Source organism: Rhagoletis zephyria, unplaced genomic scaffold (genome assembly GCF_001687245.7).
Source record: "Rhagoletis zephyria isolate East Lansing unplaced genomic scaffold, Rhagoletis_zephyria_1.1 Rzeph_scaffold_00155, whole genome shotgun sequence".
In the NCBI taxonomy this organism is placed as follows: Eukaryota; Metazoa; Arthropoda; class Insecta; order Diptera; family Tephritidae; genus Rhagoletis; species Rhagoletis zephyria.
This window is the reverse complement of record NW_016157239.1, coordinates 202,681-228,393: the sequence shown is the minus strand read 5'-3', so window position 1 is coordinate 228,393 and position 25,713 is coordinate 202,681. Positions and strand designations below refer to the sequence as shown.

General features: G+C 34.7%; 1 protein-coding gene across 1 annotated transcript; it reads right to left on the bottom strand.

Moving 5' to 3' along the window:
• Window positions 1–6,164: 6,164 nt before the first annotated feature.
• Window positions 6,165–6,899, bottom strand: Pburs (bursicon subunit partner of burs). The gene is made up of 2 exons (XM_017605719.1): window positions 6,543–6,899; window positions 6,165–6,398 (listed from the first exon to the last, which is right to left on the bottom strand). The coding sequence occupies exons 1-2, from the start codon at window positions 6,837–6,839 to the stop codon at window positions 6,228–6,230; spliced, it is 468 nt and encodes a 155-aa protein (XP_017461208.1). The 5' UTR covers window positions 6,840–6,899; the 3' UTR covers window positions 6,165–6,227.
• Between the last annotated feature and the right edge of the window lie 18,814 nt (window positions 6,900–25,713).

The window sequence follows — 25,713 nt, the reverse complement described above, 5'->3', positions numbered from 1 at the left end:
TCACAGTATATGTCGAGGTATGTTTCATCAAATGTTGAATACACTTCAGTGGAGAGGTACGTGTGGTTAGAATCGATGCCGCTTCCAATAATACGGGCGTGCGTCTCCTGAAATTCTGCCTGGAGCTGCTCGAGTCTCTTCAACCGTTGTGCAAAGTAGGTTTTTGTTTTACGAGCTGTGCTGTCCTTTCGAAAATTGGTAAGCAGCTTCTTTAGCTCGTCTACGCGATTAACCTGTACCCTAATGAGATCTTCGCTGGGCATTTTGGTGCCTCTGTGATAACTTCAATAAGTTGAACAACCAAACGAAATTGCACCCACTTACCTTATTCTTTTCTTTGCCGCCTTAACTGTTCGGGCGTTCCTGCGTTTATAGATATCGGCTAACGGTCGCTGCGAGTACTGCTATGCTGGCTGATTGTTGGATGTTTTTGTTTTGTCGTCAATTGGAATTGAAGAGTTCCCCTCATGGGCCACCAAATGATTGTGCAAGTCTGTGCAATGACGAATTAAGTTAAATTCGGGGGTTCAATTCAATCCATTTATTAAAACAAATTATACATAAAGTAGCGAGGCGACAAATATCCGTGTATTTAACAAGAACCAAACTTGTTGACAATAATCAGCACTGAGTTAACAACGACTCACTTAGCGAGAAAGAAAACCAACCGCTACTCGTCGATTCTGCTGAGCGGTAGCGAAAAGCAATAAAATAATTACTTAAAGAATGATGGGAAAAGGAATTGTAATGACAGGTGTGCTGTTGCTGTTCGATGTTGTGAGAGCCAGCGTTTCCGAAACTGTCCACATACCTTCTATAATTTTGACTTATATGTATATTTGGCAAGTCTTTTTGTAAACAACAAAAAATACACATTTTCCTTTCTTTGCAAGCTTGGAAAATATAGGCTTATTTTTACTTAAATGTGATATAAAGCTCATTAAAATGTTGTGTAGTGTCTTGTTATCATAGTGCTTTGTATTTTCATTGTCCACCATACGTGAATTGTTTCTATTGAAAAAGATCTACACCTTTTCCAACAGTATTTCAGAAAAACACAAATGTATTTCAGAAAAGGCAAAATGTATTTCAGAAAGTCTCAAATGTATTTCAGAAAATCTCAAATGTATTTCAGAAAAACCCAAATGTATTTCAGAAAAGCTCAAATGTATTTCAGAAAAACGTAAATGTATTTCAGAAAACCTCAAATGTATTTCAGAAAAGCGCAAATGTATTTCAGAAAAACACAAATGTATTTCAGAAAAACGCAATTGTATTTCAGAAAAGGCCAAATGTATTTCAGAAAACCTCAAATGTATTTCAGAAAAACGCAAATGTATTTCAGAAAAATATTTTTAGAATACAGCTTTGCTTTTCTGAAATACATTTGTGCTTTTCTTAAATACATTTGCCCTTTTCTGAAATACATTTGTGTTTTTCTGAAATACATTTGAGGTTTTCTGAAATACATTTGACCTTTTCTGAAATACATTTGCGTTTTTCTGAAATACATTTGAGGTTTTCTGAAATACATTTGGCCTTTTCTGAAATACAATGCGTTTTTCTGAAATACATTTGTGTTTTTTCTGAAATACATTTGCGCTTTTCTGAAATACCTTTGAGGTTTTCTGAAATACGTTTGGCCTTTTCTGAAATACATTTGTGTTTTTCTGAAATACTGTTGGAAAAGGTGTAGTACAAAGATTTTTTATTGTTTTGAAATTGTTTGTTTATTGTTTTTAATTTTTAAAATTCCTACATTTGACATGTATGTGAATGGCGGAGTTGCCGCTTTCCTCCTTTTCGGTGGGTTTCATATTAAAAAAGGCATCAAAATTGGAAAAAACCTCCTTGGTATCTCTGCATCTGTTAAACTTTTTATGGGAAGATGTATGAAAATCCAACTTGCTATAATTTCATATGCTTAACAGTATCACAACAGTATGTTTACAGTATCTCCCCATAATTCTTCAAATGAAAAAATCTATTATATGCATCCCACTCGATACCATTGAATTCCTCATAAGAACATGTAGTCCCTCTATTTTAGCGTATCAACAGTTCATATGGCTTCATACCATGTAAATGCACCATAATGCTTACGACGTATACATTGCAAATGACATTTTGGAAGTCAGCCTACCATAATTGCTAAGATAAAATATCTATACATGGTATAAAGGAAAGTCGAGATTCTTTGTACGCGGTAATCTCGAGAACTATCGAACGGATATTGACCGGATTTTCTCCAATATACTTTGTATTGCAACGATAAGTGTTAAGACCGCTAACCACGTGTCTCAGAAAAACCAACCAGTTCCATTCAATTCAATTTCTTTTTTTATTAATTCCTCACGATGTTCGTGATACATAAAATTTATCGATACAACTATGTTGCCAAACTTGCAATAAAGGTGTTGCTACACTATGTATATGTGTGAAACAATAAAGGTGCTGCTACATTTGAATCCAATATACAACACGCTCACTCATATTGTTTTGTTAATGAATAAAGTGGTAAGTAAAATAGTATTACAAGTTTGAGTNGTTGTCCTGTAAATTCGCTATAAATTATGCTGGTGACCTGCAAAATAATGATTCGCATAAAGGAGTTAGTATTGGTGACAGGTGAAATTCAAAAGTGTATGAAAAAAGATGTCGAACTTCGACAAGTGGGCGATACTGGTACTACTTACTGGCTTCACAACTAGGAGAGAAGATCTATCGAAGTACTCCCCAGCAGAATTAGGTTTATTTAAATTTTGTCCAACTAAACCTACTGACGTTAAATGGAGTTTTTCGTATAATTCAACAACTTTATATGACCAGATAAGGTAATTTTCTATTGATAATTTAAAAAATAATCTTGTACTATACCTTAATTCCGAGATTATTGAAAAAATTAAATAAAACTTCATTGATTTAGCATATTTTGATAAATTATTGCGCTTTTTCTTCTGCTTTTTCTGGAATATTTTTGCCAGCCCTGGTAATCACGACCATGTTCCTTGTTATGAAAACAAAATTTTCTGACTGTTGGCCCAAATATGCCCTATTCGTCCATCTTGGCGTTAAAGTCTTTAAGCGCGGTTTTAACATCGTGGATAGGGGTAGCGCCCGTACACACAGAAGCGTTTCTTTACGTCACTGTCCTCTTTCCTCTATCAAGCGTTAAGAGATGGGGACAATCCAGAAACATGGTTTAATAAATTCCTCCCAACCATATATCCCACAGCTAATACGTGGTCCATCTCATGCATCTAGTATAGTAAAATGATGTTGCCCCGTCCAAAGCATTTGCTGGATTTTGGTGATGCCAGATTTTTATTTCTGGAGAACATCCAGCAAATGGTAATAAACGCTTAACACATATAGGGTAGGGGCATCCCAGGCGCATATTCGTAAATCGTGGCCCTTCTTACGTACACTGAGAAAAGAGTTCGATTACGTTAGCTAAATATATTTATTTTCAATCACGATTTGATTACAGTGTTGCCACAAAGATTTTTAATTTTTTACCAAACCTCTAAAAAAAAAATTACCAAACTCAGAAAAAAATTACCAATTTCTTAAGAGCATAATATACTAAACAAATTGGAAATTATTTTTCGACGTATGTAGATAATTATTTTGGCGACGACTGAACTACATCACGTGTGGGATTGTGACCAGCTTAGATCTATTTAAATTTTTCGAGCGAAAGATGAGTTATTCCTCATCATAAACTCATAAAAATTCATATCACCATCTACAGAGCATTTAGATAACGAAGATGAACAATTTACAGCTGTGGTTGTCCTTTTCAATGTGTTCCGACTATAACAATTCACAGATATTTTTAAAACATAAAACAAAAAATCGCTCAAAGATTTATAAACATTTAAAAGGTGTTTAATAGTTCATTTCTACTGCAGTTTATGCCTATTGTAAAAAGGCAGACTACAACTCGAAGAAGGTAGTTGCTCATATTAAGTACAAGCAAATGAAAGGAAAATAACAAAAGCGAATAANTCGCTCAAAGATTTATAAACATTTAAAAGGTGTTTAATAGTTCATTTCTACTGCAGTTTATGCCTATTGTAAAAAGGCAGACTACAACTCGAAGAAGGTAGTTGCTCATATTAAGTACAAGCAAATGAAAGGAAAATAACAAAAGCGAATAAATAAACCCTGCAGATCACCTCTGGTTAAAAGTATCTAAACTCTTAACTGTAGTTAAGCGTTTTGTAGAAATAGGCTGTAACATACAGTCTTTACATAAAGTATTTTACATAACTTAAAACCACATTATGAAACCAGCAAATGTATCGTTAAACGATAGATAAAATTTACTTTTACAATTTTATAAATGGGTCACATTCGTATTTAATCGCAAAATTTTAATTAGTCCTGTGAAATTATTTTCTTTCACCAATGGTTCCGGCAGGTTAAAATGATCCAAAACCCTGAGTTCTGAGTTGTCAAGACAAATTGTTACATTTAAGAGCCCCTTCAATTTTTGGATCTCTTAAGGGGTAGACACATACATATGTAAGTACATAAGCAAATTGTGCAATTGTAAGAAGATTCAAAATCATAAATTTTTATAAGTAATAGGTTAGTATTAAAAACTTAAAAGAAAAGACTTACGTTGAAAAAATTACCACATTGAAAAAAAAAAAATTACCAAATTACCAAACTCGCCTTAAAAGGAAACAAATTACCTGTTTTGGTAAAAAATTACCAAAGCGGCATGTAAAAGCGGAGATCATCTACATCTGCTTGCCCCGAAGAGCGACCATTCTCCATTGAACTTTCTGATAGATTGCCTATCGAAAAAAAGTAGGATTAGTCGGCGAAGTGAATGAAGTAAGCACCTAATTTTGAATGCTCATTGTTCAAAATAACGAGAGAAATCAATCGACTCGGTGTCTGTTGTAGTAATACTTTTGAAAAATGATGCGAAAAAACGTATTCAGAAGAATGTAATTAGTTACCACGATCACAGATAACACTTATAAATTTTGGTTTCGATTAGAGACGGCTAAGGCGTGTCGCATAGGGGTTGCCCCCCTCAGATTCTTCTACAATTTAAATTAATTTTTTTCATCTAATACGCAAAATAGATACTACCATAGTCGAAAACATCACATATAAATTTTGGTCCTGATTGGAGTCGGTTAAAGCGTGTCGCAAAGGGGTCAAAGGCCAGAAGCCTCCATGGAGACTCAAAAAATTAAAAAATATTTTTTCTTTTTCATTTAACACCCAAAATCGATACTACTAAAGTCGAAGTTATCACATGTGAATTTTGGTCCCGATTGCAGTCGGTTAAAACATTTTCCTAGGGTAATCTGTGCGACACGCCTTAACCGACTTCAATCTATTTCTATGCGATATCTTCGACTAAAGTAGTATCGATTTTGTGTATTAGGCAAACAAAAATTTTATTTTTTTGAGTCTCCATGGAGAAGTCTGAACATTGCCCCCTGTGCGACATGCCTTAACCGTCTCCAACATTTATGTGTGATATCTTCGACTATAGTAACATCGACGTAGGGTTTGAGGCTTCGGAAATCTGTTGTGAAAATTTGCTTCCTACATTAAAGGACCACCCTAATGTACATATATATGTATATATAAATGTGTGCAAGCGCTTTAGTTTGGAGTTGTGTACCTTTGAGGCATGTTAATCAAAAGCTACTGTCAACAACTGACGCTGGCATGTGGCAAAATACAAGCGCAAATAGAACTGGGAAGGAGGACGATGCGTACAAACATATACATACTGTCACTGCAGAGTTGCAAAAAAAAATTTAATGCAGGAAGAACGTGAAGTAAACATCCGCGGGCGTAATCACATGTGCCAAAAATATTGCTACGCCTTTTTGCAGCTCCGCCGTTTTACCACGTTTTAAGCCAGCGAACACAATTCGGCAAGGCATAAAGAATCCATATACATAGTATGTACATTAACACACATTTAACGTATGTGCACATACTGTCAAAGAGCCTGCGGGCTTTCGCTTGCAATCACTCAACGACGCGTTGCGGTGACGGCCGGGACCTAGAGGCAAAAATGTGGCAGCAACATCAAAAAGTATTTGACCAGAAAAATTCGTTTAAAATTCCACAAAAATACGCGTTTATTCACATTTTTTTATTAAGCTGAAAGTAGTCAGCATTTGAGCATTTATTTGAGTGAGGCTCGAAAAAAATTGCATTTCTTACTTTGTGCTTTTTGGCGCTTATCTCGTAAAGTCGCCACATTTGAAGCACTTACAGTCGGTGGGCTCACGCAGCCGTATATCCATGGTTGCCATTTCGGGCGACGTGAGCCGGGTACCATCCGGATCGTAGCAGTGCGTCAAAGTGATTATTTTTTCCTTGAGAAAGCTCTCCCGACAACAGTAGCACTCCTGCATGTCGACAAGAACACCCAAATGTATGCGAGTAAAATGAATTGGCAAAGAATTAAAAAGAAGAGAATGACAAATTAATTTTTAAATGTACGCCGACAGCTGAACGAACATATGTAGATAATCTTCCTCACACCCACTCACCTTCAAAAAGCCCGTCGGCGTAATGACGGACGGCTGCACCTGGCTATTGCACAGTCCCTCGCACTTATTTACTATCACATCCGCATTGCAAGTCCTTTGCATCCGCCCAAGCTCATCGAATTCCTCCTTGATAAGATGTATTTCCGATTTCAAAGTTTCGCAATTTTCATCGCCGGTGCCTTGAGCGTAACGCAGCGCAAGCACGTGCCTTTCTGTGCTACGCAGTGCTGAAAATAGCAGCAATAGCCATGGCAACAGGATATAAGTGGATAGCACCGAGTGACATCGAGAAAACATGTCAACTTCCACAGTTTCGCGTACTGCGCCAGGATCTGTTGAACGAAAGATGCACGCTGTACGAGTCGCCTAGCTCTACTTTTCCCTTAGGCGGATGGTCATCGCGTATTTATACCCTGGCTTCTTTGTGTACACATTAATTTTCTTAGTGCTCGTAAATGTGTTTTTATATTTAAGTGCATATAAGCCATTATCCTGGCATGTTAACGGCATATTTATTGTATTATTATGTTTGCGTTGATTGAATGTTGATGTCGTTTCTCACTCAGAGGTAACATTTCTCATTGATGACTAAAGACGTTTATGTAGTTAATGTGCTCGACGAAAGGATTAACGCAACAATAGCAAGGAGCTTTGCATGGTTGACGATGTAGGTCAGTAAACGATTTATCGACTTATTGTTAGTGGAGAAAGTAAATGAAGAATACCATATGGTCCACTTCGTACGACTTAGAGTTAAATAAATCATACGAAAACTGAAGTCACTTGTAAAAAAAAATTGACGTTGTGTAGCTTTTATACCGTCCTTTGGTTGACAAAAAAATAGGTGCGCTTGGAACTCTGACGTGGAAAAAATGGATGAAAAGGAGGGCATAATGGACGCGACAGAAACTGAAGTGATTTCAAAGTACATGTAAAAATAAACAAAAATCAGCGTATCCTGTAAGGTTTTCCTTTATTGAACATTCCTCAAATAAAGTCAAATTATGGACCGTTACAAGCAAATTCATCTTTAATCAGAAGCAATTCGTTGTTGATTTAATTTTGAATTAAAATTTGGTAACGGACTTGACATATAGGACGTGACAGATTTTTCCCCCATACAATAATTTCACTACTAAATATAATTTTTTATTTATTTTTTCAGTTCTTAAAAATTTAACGAAATTTAAAGTTATAAAGCTGTTTGAATTCATTTACTTACATTTTCGGTTTACCTTTTTTGAAATACCCATATGCTTAAAGTAAAAAGATGTTGCACTTTAAGTAATATAACACCCCTATTCTGCAACTCTTTCGTATTCGGATTTTGCTAAGAATCGTAGAAATGGTATGCTGCAATCCGAATCGTATTTTCGAATTTTCGAAATTCGTAACAATGGCATGCCTAAAAACGAACGAGTAAGCTTTTTTGCGTAATTTTGTACGGAGGCGAAATAAAAGATGTAAATCTCGGTGTTTGTTTGCAAGAAATATTGGTGGCGTTCATTTAAACAGATAAATTTGCCTTTCGCATATACGTATATTTTTATCCACTGCTTTATATAGGCGAGCAAAAAAGAATATTTGTTGCCCCTTAACGAGAAACTTGGGTCCGGTTTAGTTAATGTACAACGATTTTCCGTTGTTGTGTCCAAACGCATAACCCGAATCCACAAGTTTAACATACACGTGTAATCAAAGGATTCCCATTTTATTTAATATAATGTTTCATATCTCCTAGCACTAGCTTATTAATATACTCGGTTTGCACTATGCACTTTTTTCCAAATTTCGACGTGGGTTTTGCGCAAAATACTGTGGACGGCGTAGCCGGAGTGATATGCTCAAGAAATGTTGTATACCTTTGACATGCGGAAGCACCTCTTCTCCGGCAACACAGAAAGGAGAATTCTACCTAGTAAGGGTTATAATCCCTAAGCGCGGCCGAAGGCAGAAGCAAGCGCAACAGGTGGTGGACCTAACAAATTGCATGTTTTCAATGGCTTGTAAGAAGCTGTTATTGCATTAACTGGATTGAGAACCAGAGCTTCAGGCATAGGAGGAGTTCTGGCTTGTGGTTCAACAATTCAACCAGAAGCTAACATGGTTACTATGCCCGACAGCTCCGCATACCTTTGTGAATCCATGGCCATAACGCCCGCTTACTCTGCTGCTATAATTGCAAATACATCAGAATCCACAATTTTCCTCGAAATATGTAAAATTAACCAATTTTACAATAAACAAGCACATGATGAGTGTTTTTTTAATTCCTGTCCACTTTGTTTTTCTTCATTCAGCTATCTTCGAAAAACAACTGATAGCTGGCAATGCTGCACATGTTTCCGCAAGGGTTGCATCATGTGGATTTTTCGTTTTTCGTACCGTAGCTACGAATAACGAATTACGAAAATTCGGGTTCTAGAATAAGGAGGTAAGTATGTACATATGTAAAAAAAAGTTAATTACTTCTTTGATTTTGTTTCTTTGGAAAGAAGGGTTGTGTTCTGCAGTACCGTAGAGGTAGATATTAGGGAAAATTTATATGGCGGTCTTTATTAGAGCAACAGAAGCCAAATCAACAACTTTTAGAATTTTTGTCTGCCTGCCTGTATGTATGTTTATACAAACGACACTCAATGGAATTCTGCTATCACCAATATATTGCTAGAGGTCTATCTTAAAATATAGAAAAATATGAAAGAGTTTCCACTTGTTTGAAAATTTCAATTTAAGTAAATTAATAAGATATAGTAAATATTGCAATATGGCTGTCCAAGGAAAGAGGTTTAGAAGGATTACAACCGAAAATATTTTTGACGTAAAACTTCTTTAGCGGCGGTTGGTTGGATGGGAGTAAATTGGCAAATTCAGCGGAAAGTGCACACGGAAATGGTGCAACGGAAATGGTGCGACGGAAATGGTTGGGGCTAAAACAAGTACTTCTTGTGTGTATGCAAAGGAAATGGAGCAACGGAAATGGTTGGTGATGAAACAAGTACTTCTTGTGTGTATGCATAAGTATGGTATGAATTTAACAAAAACTTGCAAATAAAAGGTTAGAGGATAACACTTAGAAATAACAATACAAGAATGAAAGTAAAGGTGAGTACGTACATAGATAAAGAACACTAGTAAGGCAAAGGTAAAAATAAAAACAAAAACAAAAACAAAAACAAACATGTGTAAAGATAAAGGTAAAAACGACACTTTACTTATATATATAAGGTCAAAGGTGAAGGGGAATATGTTGATGAAGAAAATGATAAACATAAAAGTAAAAACAAAGATGAGGATGAGGATACCGATAAATATAAAGATGAAGATAGGGGAAGAAAGATTAAAATAAAGGTAATTAAAGAGGAAAGGATATAGAGTGAGACACAGAGACTCAATCTGGGAACTATTTTGGGATTTTAGAGATTTTCGAGATTCGAGACCTATCGATTAAATAATCGATATTTTCATCGGTTTTGTTATCGATATTTATCGATTTTGTTATCGATGTTTGCCGATTTTGTTATCGATATTCTTCGATTTTGTTATCGATAATTATCGATTTTGTTCTCAATATTTATCGACTTTGTTAGCGATGTTCATCGATATTTATTGACTTTGCTATCGATTTTGTAATAGTTATTTATCGATTTTGTTATCGATATTTATCGATTTTGTTATCGATATTTATCGATTTTGTTACCGTTATTTATCGACATGGTGAGCGATATTTATCGATTTTGTTATCGATATTTATCGATTTTGTTATCGATATTCTTCGATTTTGTTATCGATAATTATCGATTTTGTTCTCAATATTTATCGACTTTGTTAGCGATGTTCATCGATATTTATTGACTTTGCTATCGATTTTGTAATAGTTATTTATCGATTTTGTTATCGATATTTATCGATTTTGTTATCGATATTTATCGATTTTGTTACCGTTATTTATCGACATGGTGAGCGATATTTATCGATTTTGTTATCGATATTTATCGATTTTGTTATCGATATTCATTGATTTTGTTATCGATATTTATCTATTTTGTTATAGATATTTTTATTGATTTTCTAATCGATTTAGCTAGAGTATGAAGATAATGGAAAAACAGAATAACATGAATGTTATTAAAACGAACAGTGGTAGAGGTAGGGATCTACATTGATATAAAAAAGCGAAAAAATATAACCTTAAGCAAAAGCAGATGTGTGTATGTATAGATAGATAAGTAACGTAAGTTTCACTTGTACAGTGTGGCCCAGGCGCACTTACTTTTTTTTTGAAAGTTTGACACCTGTTAGAAAATTATAATTTAATTTAATTGATAAGATAAGTTAAATATTGCAAAATGGGTATCACACTAAAGAGGTTTAGGAAATTTGAATGCCGAAAATATTTCTAGGGGGGTTGCCACGTGTTTGAAAAATTGTATTCAATGAAGTTGATAAAATAAATAAAATATTACAATATGGGTACCAAAATAACGAGGACTAAATTTACTGTTTAAGATATTTTTGAAGCGGGTTGACACCTGTTTGAAAAATTTTATTCAGCCAAGCTGATAAGATAAGCAAAATATTACAATGTTTGATCAAAAGAAAGTATTTGGGAAATCTTTGATTTAGAAATGAGTTTTGGGGGAGTGTAAGAACACACATACTTCCATAAGCTAGTTCCCTTTAATCTTCTAGTTTTTTTTTTACCTGTAATAGTATGTTATTTACAGAGTTTAGTATATCAAATTGAATATTTAATGATGCAAATCCATTAAAATGTTCTTAATCATTCGCACTTCGCAAGCATGATTTAATCCTTTGGAGCGTGGAAAATGGGCTTCTAGTGGTGCTGTCGAAGCCAGAATATTCAATATCAAGTTCATGTGTTCGTAAGCACTTTGATTGATCATCTAAAAAAATCGAGATAAATAAGAAATATCGCACAAATATAATGTACATAGTTCAATGACCTAATTGCGTTTACGTCAAGTTCATCAAACACGTTTTTGAAGTTCTGACCATCTGCTCGTCTTCTCCATATTTTGACCTTTGATGAAAACTTATTTTCTAAATAATTCAAAACACTTTCGTTAACTTCATACATTTTTTTTGCATTTATCGAAGTTTTACTCATTTTAGGGGAGCAAAACCCAGATTTTGTTTTGATAAAACGGCTCTGAAGACACGTTATGTGTTTATCGATGAGGGCAAGATAGCACGAGAGCTTTGGCCTGACTTTAGCAGGAAAAGAACAGCAGAACTGCTAATTACGTCAAGGGTAGAAGTATTTAGAATTGTAACGACTACCACCGATCATTGGCTGCTAGGAAAACATGCTTGTAGAATAGGTCTTCCATACAGCATATGCCGCAGCTGCGGCTTGGATGGCAGCGAACAAACAGTATTTCATTTCCTGCGAATGCCTAAGTCTGGATTATTTAAGACATAAAGCGGATTTATCTACTGCTACAATAAGCGACATTTACAAATTCATAAGCGGTTCTAAATGGTTTGACTAAAATGCAGGAATGTTCTGATTGGTAGGCTAGGGTAGAATAAAATGTCATTGTCCACGAGAAGTGCACCAAAATGGCTCATTTTTGCGCTAATTGATTCCTGAGTGACAACTTGGGTACCACTAATACCAACCAACCAGACCAGGATTAGAGACATGTGTCACTGTTAAGTAGTAAGGTTTTTTTTAGTTGTGTCGTTATCGCAGAGGATCATCGATATGTACGTAGCATAAAAAATGTTTGGTGTTGCTAACGCTAGCAATCTTTCGCCTAGTGGTACTACAACACAAAACATGGAATTAACTTTTGTATTTTGTTCTGTTATGAAACTGCCCCAACTTGAATATTCTCAAAATCAAAATATTTAAATTAAAATTTACGCCGCACAGTGCCGCCTAAGTGGGCAAAAATCGAAAAATTCGTTATCTGCAATGTGAACTTGTTTGGTATTTTTGGAAAGACAATTTATCCACTAAAAGAATTAAACAGACATTTCTCTAAATGATTAATTATATGCCGCCAGGAAGCCACTAAAGTCGACAAATTTTATACTAAGAATTTTAATAAGAGCATAGCATGCGTAAGCTCTTCACAGAAAAAAATGTCAAAAATATATTCTTTGAAATAAAATTTTCGTTTGACGTTTCTTATTTCCATATAGATAGTAGAGAATTACAAGAATTAAAATTTTGGAATAAAATTAAACACAGGGTGTCCCTGCAATTTTTTTTAACAAGACTTCAAAAAATGATAAATTTTAATGGAATGAATAAAAAAATATATGTGAAATAGGTTATTTTTTATTATTTTATTAAATAGTACGGGCTTTTAGTTTTCAAACGAATAAATAAAAACCTGCTCATTTTTTGCACTCTCTGAAGTAATGCGTTTTTCGTTAATGCATTAAACAATTTTTTTAATTTTTTAACAGTGCCTTGAGAGCTGCACGATTCCATTTTCAAAAATGAAGTGTCAGATTAAAAATCTTGACCTGTGGACAATAAAAGGTTTACTTCTTTTAAAGAGTTGCCACCTGTTAAAAAATTATATTGTTAAAAAATTTGATCACATTTTTTTTCTAAGTTAAATGAATTATTAAGAGATGGTTATCAATCAAAATGTGTATTTGCTACAAGTAGAGAGATGCCACCTGTTTAAGAAATCAAATTCCACTTGAATTAAAGGAATTAGTTAATCAAAATAGATAGGTAACACCATAAGGGAGTCAGACGAAAGAGGTTTAAAAAGGTTTTAGCTTAAAAATATTACATCTGTTTGTAAAGTCGAGTTAAGTTAAACTAAAATAATAATTATGTCAAACCCTAGGACTACGCCATCGTATTTGTTGTTTTATTACAAATACATACATGATCAATCAGTGGTTTGTTCTGATTACATTCCTTTTAAATTACTGGACTCTTAAATTAACTCAGGAATGTTTTTACTCTCCACTTGTTTCTTGCTAAATTTGTCAATTTTTTTCATTTGTCTGATACTCATATACATATATATATGATATACATATTTTAGTTACCTTATTCTCTTAATAAAGTGAATTTGATTTTTTAAACATGTGGCAACCCTTCTACATGTCATTTAGGAGTAAGGTATTTTCAAAACTAGTTCAATTGATACCCATATTGTAATATCTAATTCATTTACCTTATTAAATAATTTTAATAAAATTTGTAACAGTTGGTAACCCTTTTCAAAAATAAAAAACTTTACACACATCTACAGGCCAAGCACTGTCATTTGACACATCACTTTTGAAAATAGAACGAACTGTATGTACATGCCTATGTAAAAGCCACAAGAACCCAAATTTTCAACTTGAAACTGCATTTACAGTGAAAGTATGAAAGTTATTCAAAAACCAATTGCATTTTTAAATTTAGCGTCGTCAATTTTACTAAGAAGCGAATTTTTATTTAAATCCGTCCATAATTCTATTTTTGGCCACATTTTCACAACACTAAAAATATATATTAATCATCACTTTGTGTACTACAAATCTTGTTCCATTATTAATATTAGGTATATTAAAAAGCCTCATTCTGTGCACTTGATAAATTGAAAATCTTTATAATTTGTCATTTTTTTTATTATTTATCAAGAATTGTTATTCTAGCACAGAAATCCATGATTCAATAATAGAAAGGTTTTGTAATAAAACAGTCTTCTCGTTTCCACACATAAAATCGGCTCCTTTACTTTTTAGTGGTTTTGGTATACAAATACAAAAGGCTATAAATTATGTACATCAGCTGAAAGAAAAACTAATTATCTTCATGGTGGCGTGCTTCGTTTTTTAATCGGTTACATAGTTCATAAGATATTAATATTAAAAAAATCCAAAAACTGAACTTTAAGCTTCTAGAACGTCTTCATTTTTCACTTTCGCCAAATAATTTTGGCATGGTTGAAATGAGCATAAAAAGTTCTATTGATCTGCATTTTTCGTTTTTGCATGGCTGAAGGGTCGGTATTCTAGATTTCTTCCAGGAAATGAGGAATAACTGAAATCAAAAATGCATGCTTTTATGTGTTGTTTAGTATTTCCATTAAAACACCAAATATATTTAAAATTCGCATAGAATTAATAATACACATTTTACTTCTAATTGTATACTTTGCGTACTTTTTGTAGTACCTTTCTACTACCGTTTTCGCAAAAGGCGATCACATTCTTTCCCTTTCTCCTACTTCCAAAATACAAATCTAGATAAAGGAGTGTCAAATTTTAGCTGTCACAAATTACATAACCTTGTATTATTGAATCATGACAGAAATCAAAAGCTCTTTTCTGGATAAATTATCGACATTGAAAATGCTGTTGACAAATTGAAATTTCATGTGAAATGTACACTGAGGGAAAAAAATATTAAAACCAAACAGAAACGTAATTGATCTTACTATAAACGTCAACGAAAGTACTGTATATTGGTAAATATTCAATTCAATTACGCGCATATTAAAATGACCGCGTTCGTACTGAAAAAGCATCCGTGAAGTCAATAATCAAGACAAAAACTAAAAAAAAATTTATTTGCATGTTACCCGAAGTGGAGCTCGAACCCGACCATCATCGGTAGAGGTGCAACACTATCGATGGCACTATCGATAGTATCGATGTTTTTTTATTTTTCCCTACTATCGATTGTTTTTTGGTCCTATCGATAGTCCGACAGACATGTGATTCAGTATTTATTTTAGTTTTATTTCTTCTTTTCTTTTCATTTCTCTTAAACTTCCAAGTTGAACTAAAAATTTGATTGCTACTTTTTTAAAAGAGTAAAGTCAAATTTCGAAAATGACGGAAAACTTTGCATCTTTTAAAATACCACTAAAAAACTGATACAAATTAATTTTTACCAAAACTTTCAATATTATCTATGCACCACTATTTACTGTTTAATAAAAGGTGGATAAAAACCATAACTTCTCAGATAAAAAATTTTTTCTTCTTCTAAAATTGAAATTTACTTGATGAATGCCTTATATATGACGGAGGATATCGAAAACCACAAATGTAAAATTTCAGTACGCCCAATTTTATTCCATTTCAATTCATTTCAAATTTTCAATAACTTTACTTCTAACTTAACGGTTAAACAATTAAAAAAAGTGTCCAGCAGTTTACAAGGTTATCGAAACGTAATTTCGGAATATATTCTTAAGGAAATCTTCATACGAAAATTGAGCCAAAACCATATAAATACGATACTATCGACGATATATCGATAGTTTTGAAGATAATATCGAAAACTATCGATGGCCTGACTATCGATAGTTTTGCACCTCTAATTATCGGATATTAAAAACTTGTGGCAAGCATCTTTGCTCGCTCAGCTACACCCAGCCATATAAATTCGCTTTCAAATGTTCTATATCCATCAACACCACAGCACGCGATTTGTGCGGATAAACACCCTGCAGGGAAAGTTACCAGTTGTGAACCAGAATGCTACCAGTTTGCGTTTCGGCCCAACTAGTTCACGTTGTATCCTTTTTCAATGTTCGCGACTAGTATTTTTAACATGGCGGTGTCATAGGAGATGTCAATTGTCCGCTCCTGCATCAGCACGCTACCAGTAGAAATACTAGTAGCATCATACCAGTTGACGTGATAGACTGCCTATTCATCCCCCGTGAAAAGCATAAGTACGTCATTTTGCTCGCGGCGCTGCAACAGTGGCAATGGTCGACAGAGTAAAGCTTTGGCACGCCAAATCAAGAGATCTGAGTTCGAATCTCAGTGAGCAACCTTTTTTTTTATTTATATTTTTTTTTTTTATTATTATTTTTTATTTATATCTCTTGTTGTAATATTTAAATTCATTGTTTTAAAAAGAACAAAAAATTTCTTCCTTTCTTTTTTTATGGTTTTTGAGTATTTAGGGATTTTCCAAATGAAATTAAGTTTATGTACAATTTTTATGTTATATTTAAATTGAAATAATTATTTAAATTAATTTACCTACTTTACTTTAGCAACCTCCACGCGCACTCGAACCTGAGATCTCAGAACCAGAATCGGTGGTCTTCACTCGACGCCACAGCCGACATTTGTGATTAAAGCAATTAACCGCATTTTAGTTTTGGTTGTGGCTATTCAAAAACAGATGTCGCTGATAGCATAAGTTGTTCGAAATCGCCGAAATGGTAAGCCGTCGCTTTAGCACATACTAGTTAATGAACTAGTATTTATACTGGCTGGTTTGTCATTTCACTGCGGAGGATTGATATAATTATAGTCCATGACGAACTGGTGTGACTTCCCCAATTAATACCAGTTTTCGAACTAGAATTTCTGCCAACTAGTTTACTTTTTTCTACCAGGAACTGGTATAGTTATAGATCATAACGAACTGGTATGACATTTATCCTTTAATAATTGTTCATGAACTGGAAATTGTGCATACTGGTTCAGCTTTTCACTGCAGGGCATGTATGTACTATGTATGTATGCGTGTGTTCAGGGGCGCACCCAGGAATATATTTTAGGGCGGGTTTTATATATCTGAAGATATATCACCGGAAAATACTGAAAATTTTCTTCAGATAATACGCTCTTTAAAATATATTTATGCAAGTTTCATGTACAGTATGTAATAAATAAATAAACGTTTTAAAATTCATAAACTGCACTTTATTTACATAAGATTAACAGAACTCAAACACTTTTAACCGACTTTATAAAAAGGGGAGGTTATCAATTCGCCGGAATACGTAACTTTGGACCACGTGAACCGATTTCAATAATCATTTTTTTGTAGAAAGATGGTACCTCAAGGTTCGTCCCGTAATTTGGTTTAGAGATCCGATGATTGGATCATGAAGAAATTAACGGTACCCCTAAATGTGAATATAAGAATTGAAGTCCGTTGTGTTCTTTCCTTAAAACCTACTTGTTTANGTTGCTCTCAGAGCGCCGCTCTGCGTGCTTGGGGTGCATATATACACTTACATGCATATACAGTGAAACCTCCCTTGGACGGACACTCACCGTCAGGCATTTTTTGTCCGCAAAAGAGAGGTGTCCGCTCAATGGAAGGGAAGCTTATTTTAGAACTTTTTATTGCTTTAATTAATTGAATAGTCACTATTACTTATTTGAATAAAAGATATTGATATAACATCGTTGTGCATGTATTTTTTTAAAAGTGCATATTTCATTTATGTGCGTAAGTACATATTAAGTAATAAAAAAATAAAAATAAATACATATTACATTTCAGTCCATAAACTACATAGATTTATTACATAAAAACTGGGAAATTGTCGATTGACGTAAGATTTATTTCTAATTTTTTTCAGTGTCAGTACCTTTTTCATCAATAGTTTTCATGTTTTAATCGTAACAAAATCCAACCAGAAATCTAAATGTTCAGTCCATGTATTTGTTATTATCTATTGTTATAAATTCTTCAGAATTGGAATTGGATTCTCCAAGGGTTTCTGATAATTCAAATAATGAACCTAAACCACTGCGAAAACTAAACTAAATGTGTGCATAACAATCACATTTTATGCGAGATGTCCCCTTTTTGCATTTAGTAGTCCACCTATGAGGAGTTCGCGTCCGCTCAATGGAGGTTTTTGTTTGATTTGTTATGNAACAATTAAATACTCCATGTGCTGGTATTTGAACCTGCGACACGGAATTATAGTCGCCATCTCTACCTACTCGGCTACGGCAGTGAAAAGCTTTTTTGCTTTTAAATTCATATTTTTCATATGTGACAATTAAATCACTTCCACTCATGTGGAAATCAGTTCCACTAATGTGGAGCTCGTAGAGCTTTTTGTTTTATAAATATTGACACAGAATGCGATGGAAGCTTTTACTTGATAAAAATCTTGATAAAATTTCTTTACAAAAAATTTATCAAGAAAACACAGAATTGGGCGGTTAATCTTTCCATTTCGAAATGGTCTAGATTAGAGATGGGCACGGGCCTAAATTTTCAGGCCCGGCCCGGCACGAGTGCAAAATCAACTTTCAAAAACACGCACGAGCCCGCACGGTAAGAATTTTAGTGGGGCCGGCCCGGTACGACGGGACACGCCCCAGCCTGGAAATAAAGAGCCAACTTTTATTGTATGTATACATATCGTCGTTTAAAGTACAAAACCGCGTATCAACAAAATGCAAAACCGCGTATTTGAGGTTGCATAAATTATTTTTTAGAGAGTAAAAACACTCATATTTCAAAATGGTTCTCTTTTTTATAAAGAAATCGCATTTCTCGCTAGTATATTTCAGGACGAATGGATAAGGATTGAGCCAAGAGCTTGTGCGAGCAAATCCAATTTTTGGCAGCCAATGTCAGTTACGCGGTTTTGCAGAATGGTGATACGCGGTTTTGTACTTTAAACGACGATATGTACAGATTTTTAATTTTATGTTTATGTCCATATGTATATTTACTTAAACGAATCAATATTTTACATCAAAGATTTTTATAATATATTTTCTGGGAAGTAGAAAAAGTGGAAGGTATTTTATGTACGGATATGTAAACAAAACTACTAAGTATCTTATTTTTTCTATCGGTTTCCAAATATTTCTTTTTTCTTTTCTCTTATCAAAAGAGTTTTAATATAGACTATTTTTTTGTATAAAAACAAAAGCTTATCTAAATTTGTAGTACTAGCAACGGGCTTTTCCGTGCTTATTCGTGCTTTTATGAAGTTTTACTGAACGTCCATGCAGGCACGAGTTCGTGCTGACAGCAAATATTCCGGCCCGTACCCGCGGGCTTATGCCAAAAGCCCGGCCCGTGCCCATCTCTAGTCTATTACCAAATTTCAGATTCATTTGGCTTATGGTTCCCAATTTATGGCTGGTTAAAAATTCCACGCCACCTACCATAGTTATGTCTGCATACCAAATTTCAATCTCATGCGACTTATGGTTTTGAAGTTATAGCCGATAAAAGCTTCCACGCCTATGGGCGTGATTTAATCTTTCCATTTCAAGATGGTCTAAAGACTGCAAATTTTCAAAAAACACAGTTTTAAACATCCGAGTGCTCTAACAGTTAAATACATATTTATCTCCCTTTTACAAACACATTTATATATACTTTATTCTAAACACCTCCTATACATATGTCTGCATACCAAATTTCAGGTTCATGTGTCTTATGGTTCCCAATTTAATTATAATAGAATGGCGCTTACATATATGTATGTTAGTGTTTGGCCGAGCTTCTCATCCGACTTGTGGCGTGCGCCTTGATGCTGTCACACAAAGCGGAGGGACCTACATTTTTACTCCGACCGCCGATTTATTTTTATGAAAAGCTGTTTTCATGGGACAAATACACTCAGAGGTGTGCCATTGCCTGCCGAGGGATGACCCCTTTTGAGAAAAAACCTCTTTCTATATTTTGTTTGCGATGTTGCTTTGACCAAGGCTTTAACGCAGGTGTTGATGAGTGAAACGCACTCTTACGCGCACTGCTTACCACTATACCACAGCGGCCGACTGGTTTCCAATTTATGGCTGGTTAAAAATTCCACACCTATGGGATTTGACACGCCCCCTTTTATTAACACATTAATATGTACCTTAGTATAAGCACCTACCATAGATATGTCTGCATACCAAATTTCAAGTTCGTTTGGCTTATGGTTCCCAAGTTACAGCTGATAAAAAATTTCACGCCTATGGGAGGTGCCACGCCCCCTTGTCGAATCCTCTATTATTATTATTATTATTATTATTTATTTATTCGGTCTACTGATTACATGAATCTTACAGACTAGACAATTTATCCACTTAAAATTAGTGTCAAAGACGACATAAATATAGTACAACAACAATTAATATTTAATTAAATAAGGAAAACAAGGTAAGTTTAAAAGAATAAAAGTTAACATTAAAATCGATAACATCGGCATATTTATTGCAAAGACTAACGCATCTAGTGATAGGCTCATTCAGCGAATAGTTATTTCTGCTAATTGGCTCTACGAATAAACGATTACATCTTAAGTTTCTTTGGGGTAAATATACATTAAATAAGGAATTGATAAGATCACAGTAAATTTTGTTATTGACCACATTGTATACAAATATAAATGAACTATAAAGTCTGCGGTCATGCAAAAGCTTACGTCTACTAGTGTATGATGGAGGGCCAGCTCATGTTGTATAAGGCATATTTTGTAAAGACTTTCTGAACCCTTTCAATTTTACCAGAGTATACATCGTAGTAGGGGTTCCATATCAAAGAGCAATACTCCAGTCGACTACGAACAAGGGCAACAAATAATGATTTAAGCGTGTTAGGGTCCTTAAAATCACGAGTATTTCTACGAATGAAGCCAAATAGCGCAAACGACTTAGAGACAATGAAGTCAATGTGCTTGCTAAATGTAAGCTTTGTATCAAATATCACCCCTAGATCCTTCATATCGGAGCAACGATTAAGCACATTGTTGCACAAAGAGTAATCAAAAAGAAACGCCTCTAATTTTCTGGTATACGATACAATAGCACATTTCTTGGTATTCAAGTACAAGTTATTTGATGTACACCAAGTTTCAAAAATACTTAAATCCGCCTGCAACTTCCTGCAATCAGAAAGCCTGTCAACTTGCAGCAAAAGCTTAACATCATCGGCAAACATCAGGCATTTCGTGAATTTAAAGTGGGAGGGTAAATCATTGATGAAAAGCAAAAATAATAGCGGACCACAATGGGTACCTTGCGGAATACCTGACCAAGCATTGACACTGGTATTTGAGGAGACTGAACCCATTTTCACAAATAACTTCCTCCCGCTAAGAAAACTAGCAAAGAATTTCAGAAGCTCTCCAGTAATACCATAGAGTTTTAGTTTATGCAGTAGGACAACGTGGTCAACCTTATCAAACGCTTTGGAGAAATCGGTATATATCACATCTAATTGTGATTGGCAATTAAATGCCTTCACAATATCATTGGTGACTAAGAGTAAGTTTGAACATGTGGATCTACCAGGCATGAACCCATGCTGACAATTGCTTATAATGTTACATACGTGAAGGTAAAGTTTAGAATGAATGATGCTATCGAACAGCTTGGCCAATGTACTCTGTTTCACTATAGGCCTATAGTTACGTATATCATTACGGTCGCCTGATTTGTAAATTGGAGTGATAGAACAGACCTTCCATGCATCAATAAAAACACCATTAGAGAGGCAGCTATTAAAAATCCGAGTGCTGGGACCCACAAGTGAGTCCGCACATAGTTTGAAGAATACCGAGCAAAAACCATCAGTGTCAGATTTACCATCATACTTTAGTTCAGATATCGCAAGAGTTACGTCAGATTCCTCAACTACAAACGCAGATATTTCAGGCAGAGATGGTAAAGAAACCGTAGGAAGACTTTGGTTGTCATACTTTTCATATACACCTTGAAAAAATTCAGCAAACGAGTCGCATGAGTTCTGTGGGTTCTCAGAAACAACTCCGTTATAAGTAAGGGTAGTTGGAAAACCCCTAGTTTTTCGTTTTGAGTTAATGTACTGCCAGAAATACCGAGGATTGCATTTGCGACCTGATTCAACATTAAACATATACTGCTTGAAGAGAAAATTATGAAGGCAATCAAATTCCTTTCGAAGGCGCCCAAAATTTTGATAGTCACCCACACTTTGACTTTTCTTAAAACAATTGAAGGCTTTATTTTTTCTATTTTTAAGGTTGCATAGGCGTTTATTAAACCAAGGGGGCTTATTACTACTATACACCCTTTTTAGGGGAACAAATTCTGAGATGGCTGATGTGAGTAAGGAATGAAACTTTTCGTAGCCGACTAACGGACAATTGGGAGGATTCAGAAAGTCCCAATCAATTGACTTAATAAAATCGTTTATAGCCGAGTAATTAGCTTTTTTAAAGTCATATTGCTGCAAAGAATTAACTGATACGGAATCGAAGCGATAAAATTCAAATTCGATACCGAGTGCTTTATGGTGAAGGGTATTGACAGAAAAAGGAGAATGGTATTCGTTGCAATAAGCTTTCAAATCGTAAGATAGAAACACAAGATCAAGAGTACGACCAGCGTCATTGAGTACAGCGTTACATTGCTTGAATCCATTAGATAGTAATGTACTTGTCACTAACAAATCTACATCAGTTATAAGGTATGTAGGCATTATATTGTTATTATTATTAAGCCATTTAATGTTGCACAAATTTAAGTTGCCAAGGTAAATAAATTCCGCGTTATCCTTGGCGATTTCGCTAATAAAAGCCACGTTCTCTAGATGCTTTCTATATACTTCTTCATTACTATTAGGAGGAATATAAGAAACAACTAAATATAAAGATTTTTTATTTAAACCTTTAATACAAACACATATCTGCTCACACAACCCATCATCATGGGGCATTTTGATCATACTGCTACACAGATCTGACCTTACGGCTAATAAAACACCACCTCCATTCTTTAAGCCCGTAGCAATAGCGCAGCGATCCTTACGATAAACGTGGTAATAATTGCCAAAATACTCAGAAGACAATATATTTTCAGTCAACCATGTCTCCGTTAAAGCAATAATATCAAAATCATGCAATGAAGTACATTGGTAAAACTGAAGAGCTTTAGTTCGCATACCACTTACATTTTGATAATATATTGAATATTTCTCACTTTCGAATCGGCATTGATTACTAGCTCGGGAGGACGTCACTTGACTGCCAACGCCACCTCCCCTGGTTATTGAAAATTTAGAAATGGCCTCACCTTGACACCCGCCGGCCAAAGTGAGTCATCAAGCAATTTATTATAAAAAGTCGATGCCAAAGTTTCGTTCGATTCTGTCCGTCCGTTTAGGCAAGTAAATGCAATTTTTAGGAATATCCTGACCCCAGCGCCACCTAGCGGGCAAATTTTTGGTAGAAATATTTCTTTTCATGGTACTGATATACGTTCCAAATATGAAACAAATCGGTCCAGACGTTTAGTAGTTTAGTGACATTTAATGTACAGAAAACTCTATGAAATTGTGAAATCGTGATGTCTGAGCATTCCTCATTTTTCGAAAAAGTTTCAAATTTTTTTAAATCGAAAAACCTTCCACACAGACGGTCCAAAAATTACTTTTTACAGAATTGAAATCGGTCAGGCATCGCCGTCATACGAAAGACATTTCATTTTTATATATATAAATAGATTACTTATAGGAAATGTTTCTGTTGGAATATTAACATTTGTATAAAACCAAAAAAAACTGATATATTAATGATATTTAACCAGACGCGAAAGCTTAAAAAATATGTTCATTACAATTACAAGATCGAAAAAAATTAAGTAATGCCTACAGCGAGTGATTGCCAAGCCCCATTTGTGCAGTTAATGACGCTCATCCATCAAAGAAGTGATTACTCTGCGTTGTACAGTTTTTTTCGCATTTGCATGAAAGTACACATTTGTATACTCTGACCATAAAAAACATGCAATGCGAGCAAGCTTCAACAATGTTGCAAAATCACTCAATGTTGGTTAATATAATGTTTCGCCACGCCTTCAGGCACTACCTGTCTTAACTATTACTTTTAACAATATCAACGACCACAGTTTGATTTTGCAAAGTTTGTGTTGTCGTTTGGAGCCACTGTACCTTTACAACATCGTCTATAATTATGGAGTAGTCAACTTTACATTTATAATTATCTCTTGTACTACTTATTTACCTACAAGTTCATGTGGCATAAACCGGCAATTTGTGTTAAATATCCAATTAACTGCAATTTTAACGAGCTAGCATTTAAGTATTTTTATATTTGCACTGGAGGTGTTCGAATGCGAATAAGTGTACATGGGCATTTCCAATATGGCGTGACGTGACATTTGATTGACAAAATGTTAAAAAATAAAATCAAAAAGTAGAAATTTTAAAACGATTTTTTTACATTTACATAGTAATTAAGTAACCCATTATTTTGTAAAAAAATTTAACAATTGTAATAGACAGTTAACGACATAAGCTAGCGTAATGTTACAAAAAGGAGAATTGGATTTTGACTTGGGATAAAAAATTGCAAAACTCAACGAATTGGGCAAGACTATACAATTTTTGAAGTAATGTTTCAAATAGTTAAGGTTCGTTTTCTAAGCTTTTAAATGTTTTTATATTTCCGTTTTTTTTTATTAGCCGAAATATCAGGCACGACCTTCATGACGTTAAGTTATTAAGAACTGCATTGAAAGAGTTTTTGTTAAGATTGGTTTTAAACGAATTTCTAGCGCAAATAAAACATGAATTTTATGTCGAATATAGTATTTTTGGTTTTCACCCCGTTCACCCCGCGCTTTTTGAAAATGATGTTGATTTTTTCTGGTAACACCGACACACAAAACAAAGCGGTGTGTGCTTTTAACCATACCTACGTACCGACATGTGTTTCGACCCGCTGAATCCGAGTCTGACTCGTACACCCTCAAAATTTCGAATAATTGCGAGTTTTTTGCCAGCACGAACCATTTTTTTTGGGTGCCGGTGTAATTTACACTTATGTATACTACATAACTTATGTATATTAAATAGTATTTTCTACTTTTTATTTTTTAAATTTAGTTCGAAATCTCTTGACAAAAGATTGCCCTTGACAAAAAAACTGCCGTTGAGGCACCATCTGTTAGATCTCAACTAGTGGAAGACTGTAGGAGAGAGCTAGCGTATATCTCTGATCAACACGAAATTACCCTAATATGGGTCCGGGGACATAGGGACATTTACGGAAACGAGGCTGCGGACGAAATAGCAAGGTGCGGTTACGCACTGAATGTGTCCCGCGCGGTGAGCATGAGCGCCTTTCTCAGGGAGATGAAAGCAACAATTACCGAAATTTATCACTCGAAGGCCAAGCAGAGCTGGAACCGTATAGGATCGTACAGTATTACCCGGCAGTTCTGGATGTTCTATGACCTACTTAAATCCAAAGCTCTATTAGGAATGAGCAAAGACGATACCTACAAACTTACTGCAGTATGGACGGGGCACTAGCCCATTGGGGAACATGCCGAAAGGATTGGATTGCCCTCCAAAAGGTTCTGTCGTGGTTGCGATGACCGTGGCTCAAAAGAGTCAGTCGAACACTTCCTGTGCGTGTGTCCAGCCATCGCAAGGATGAGGCAAAAGACA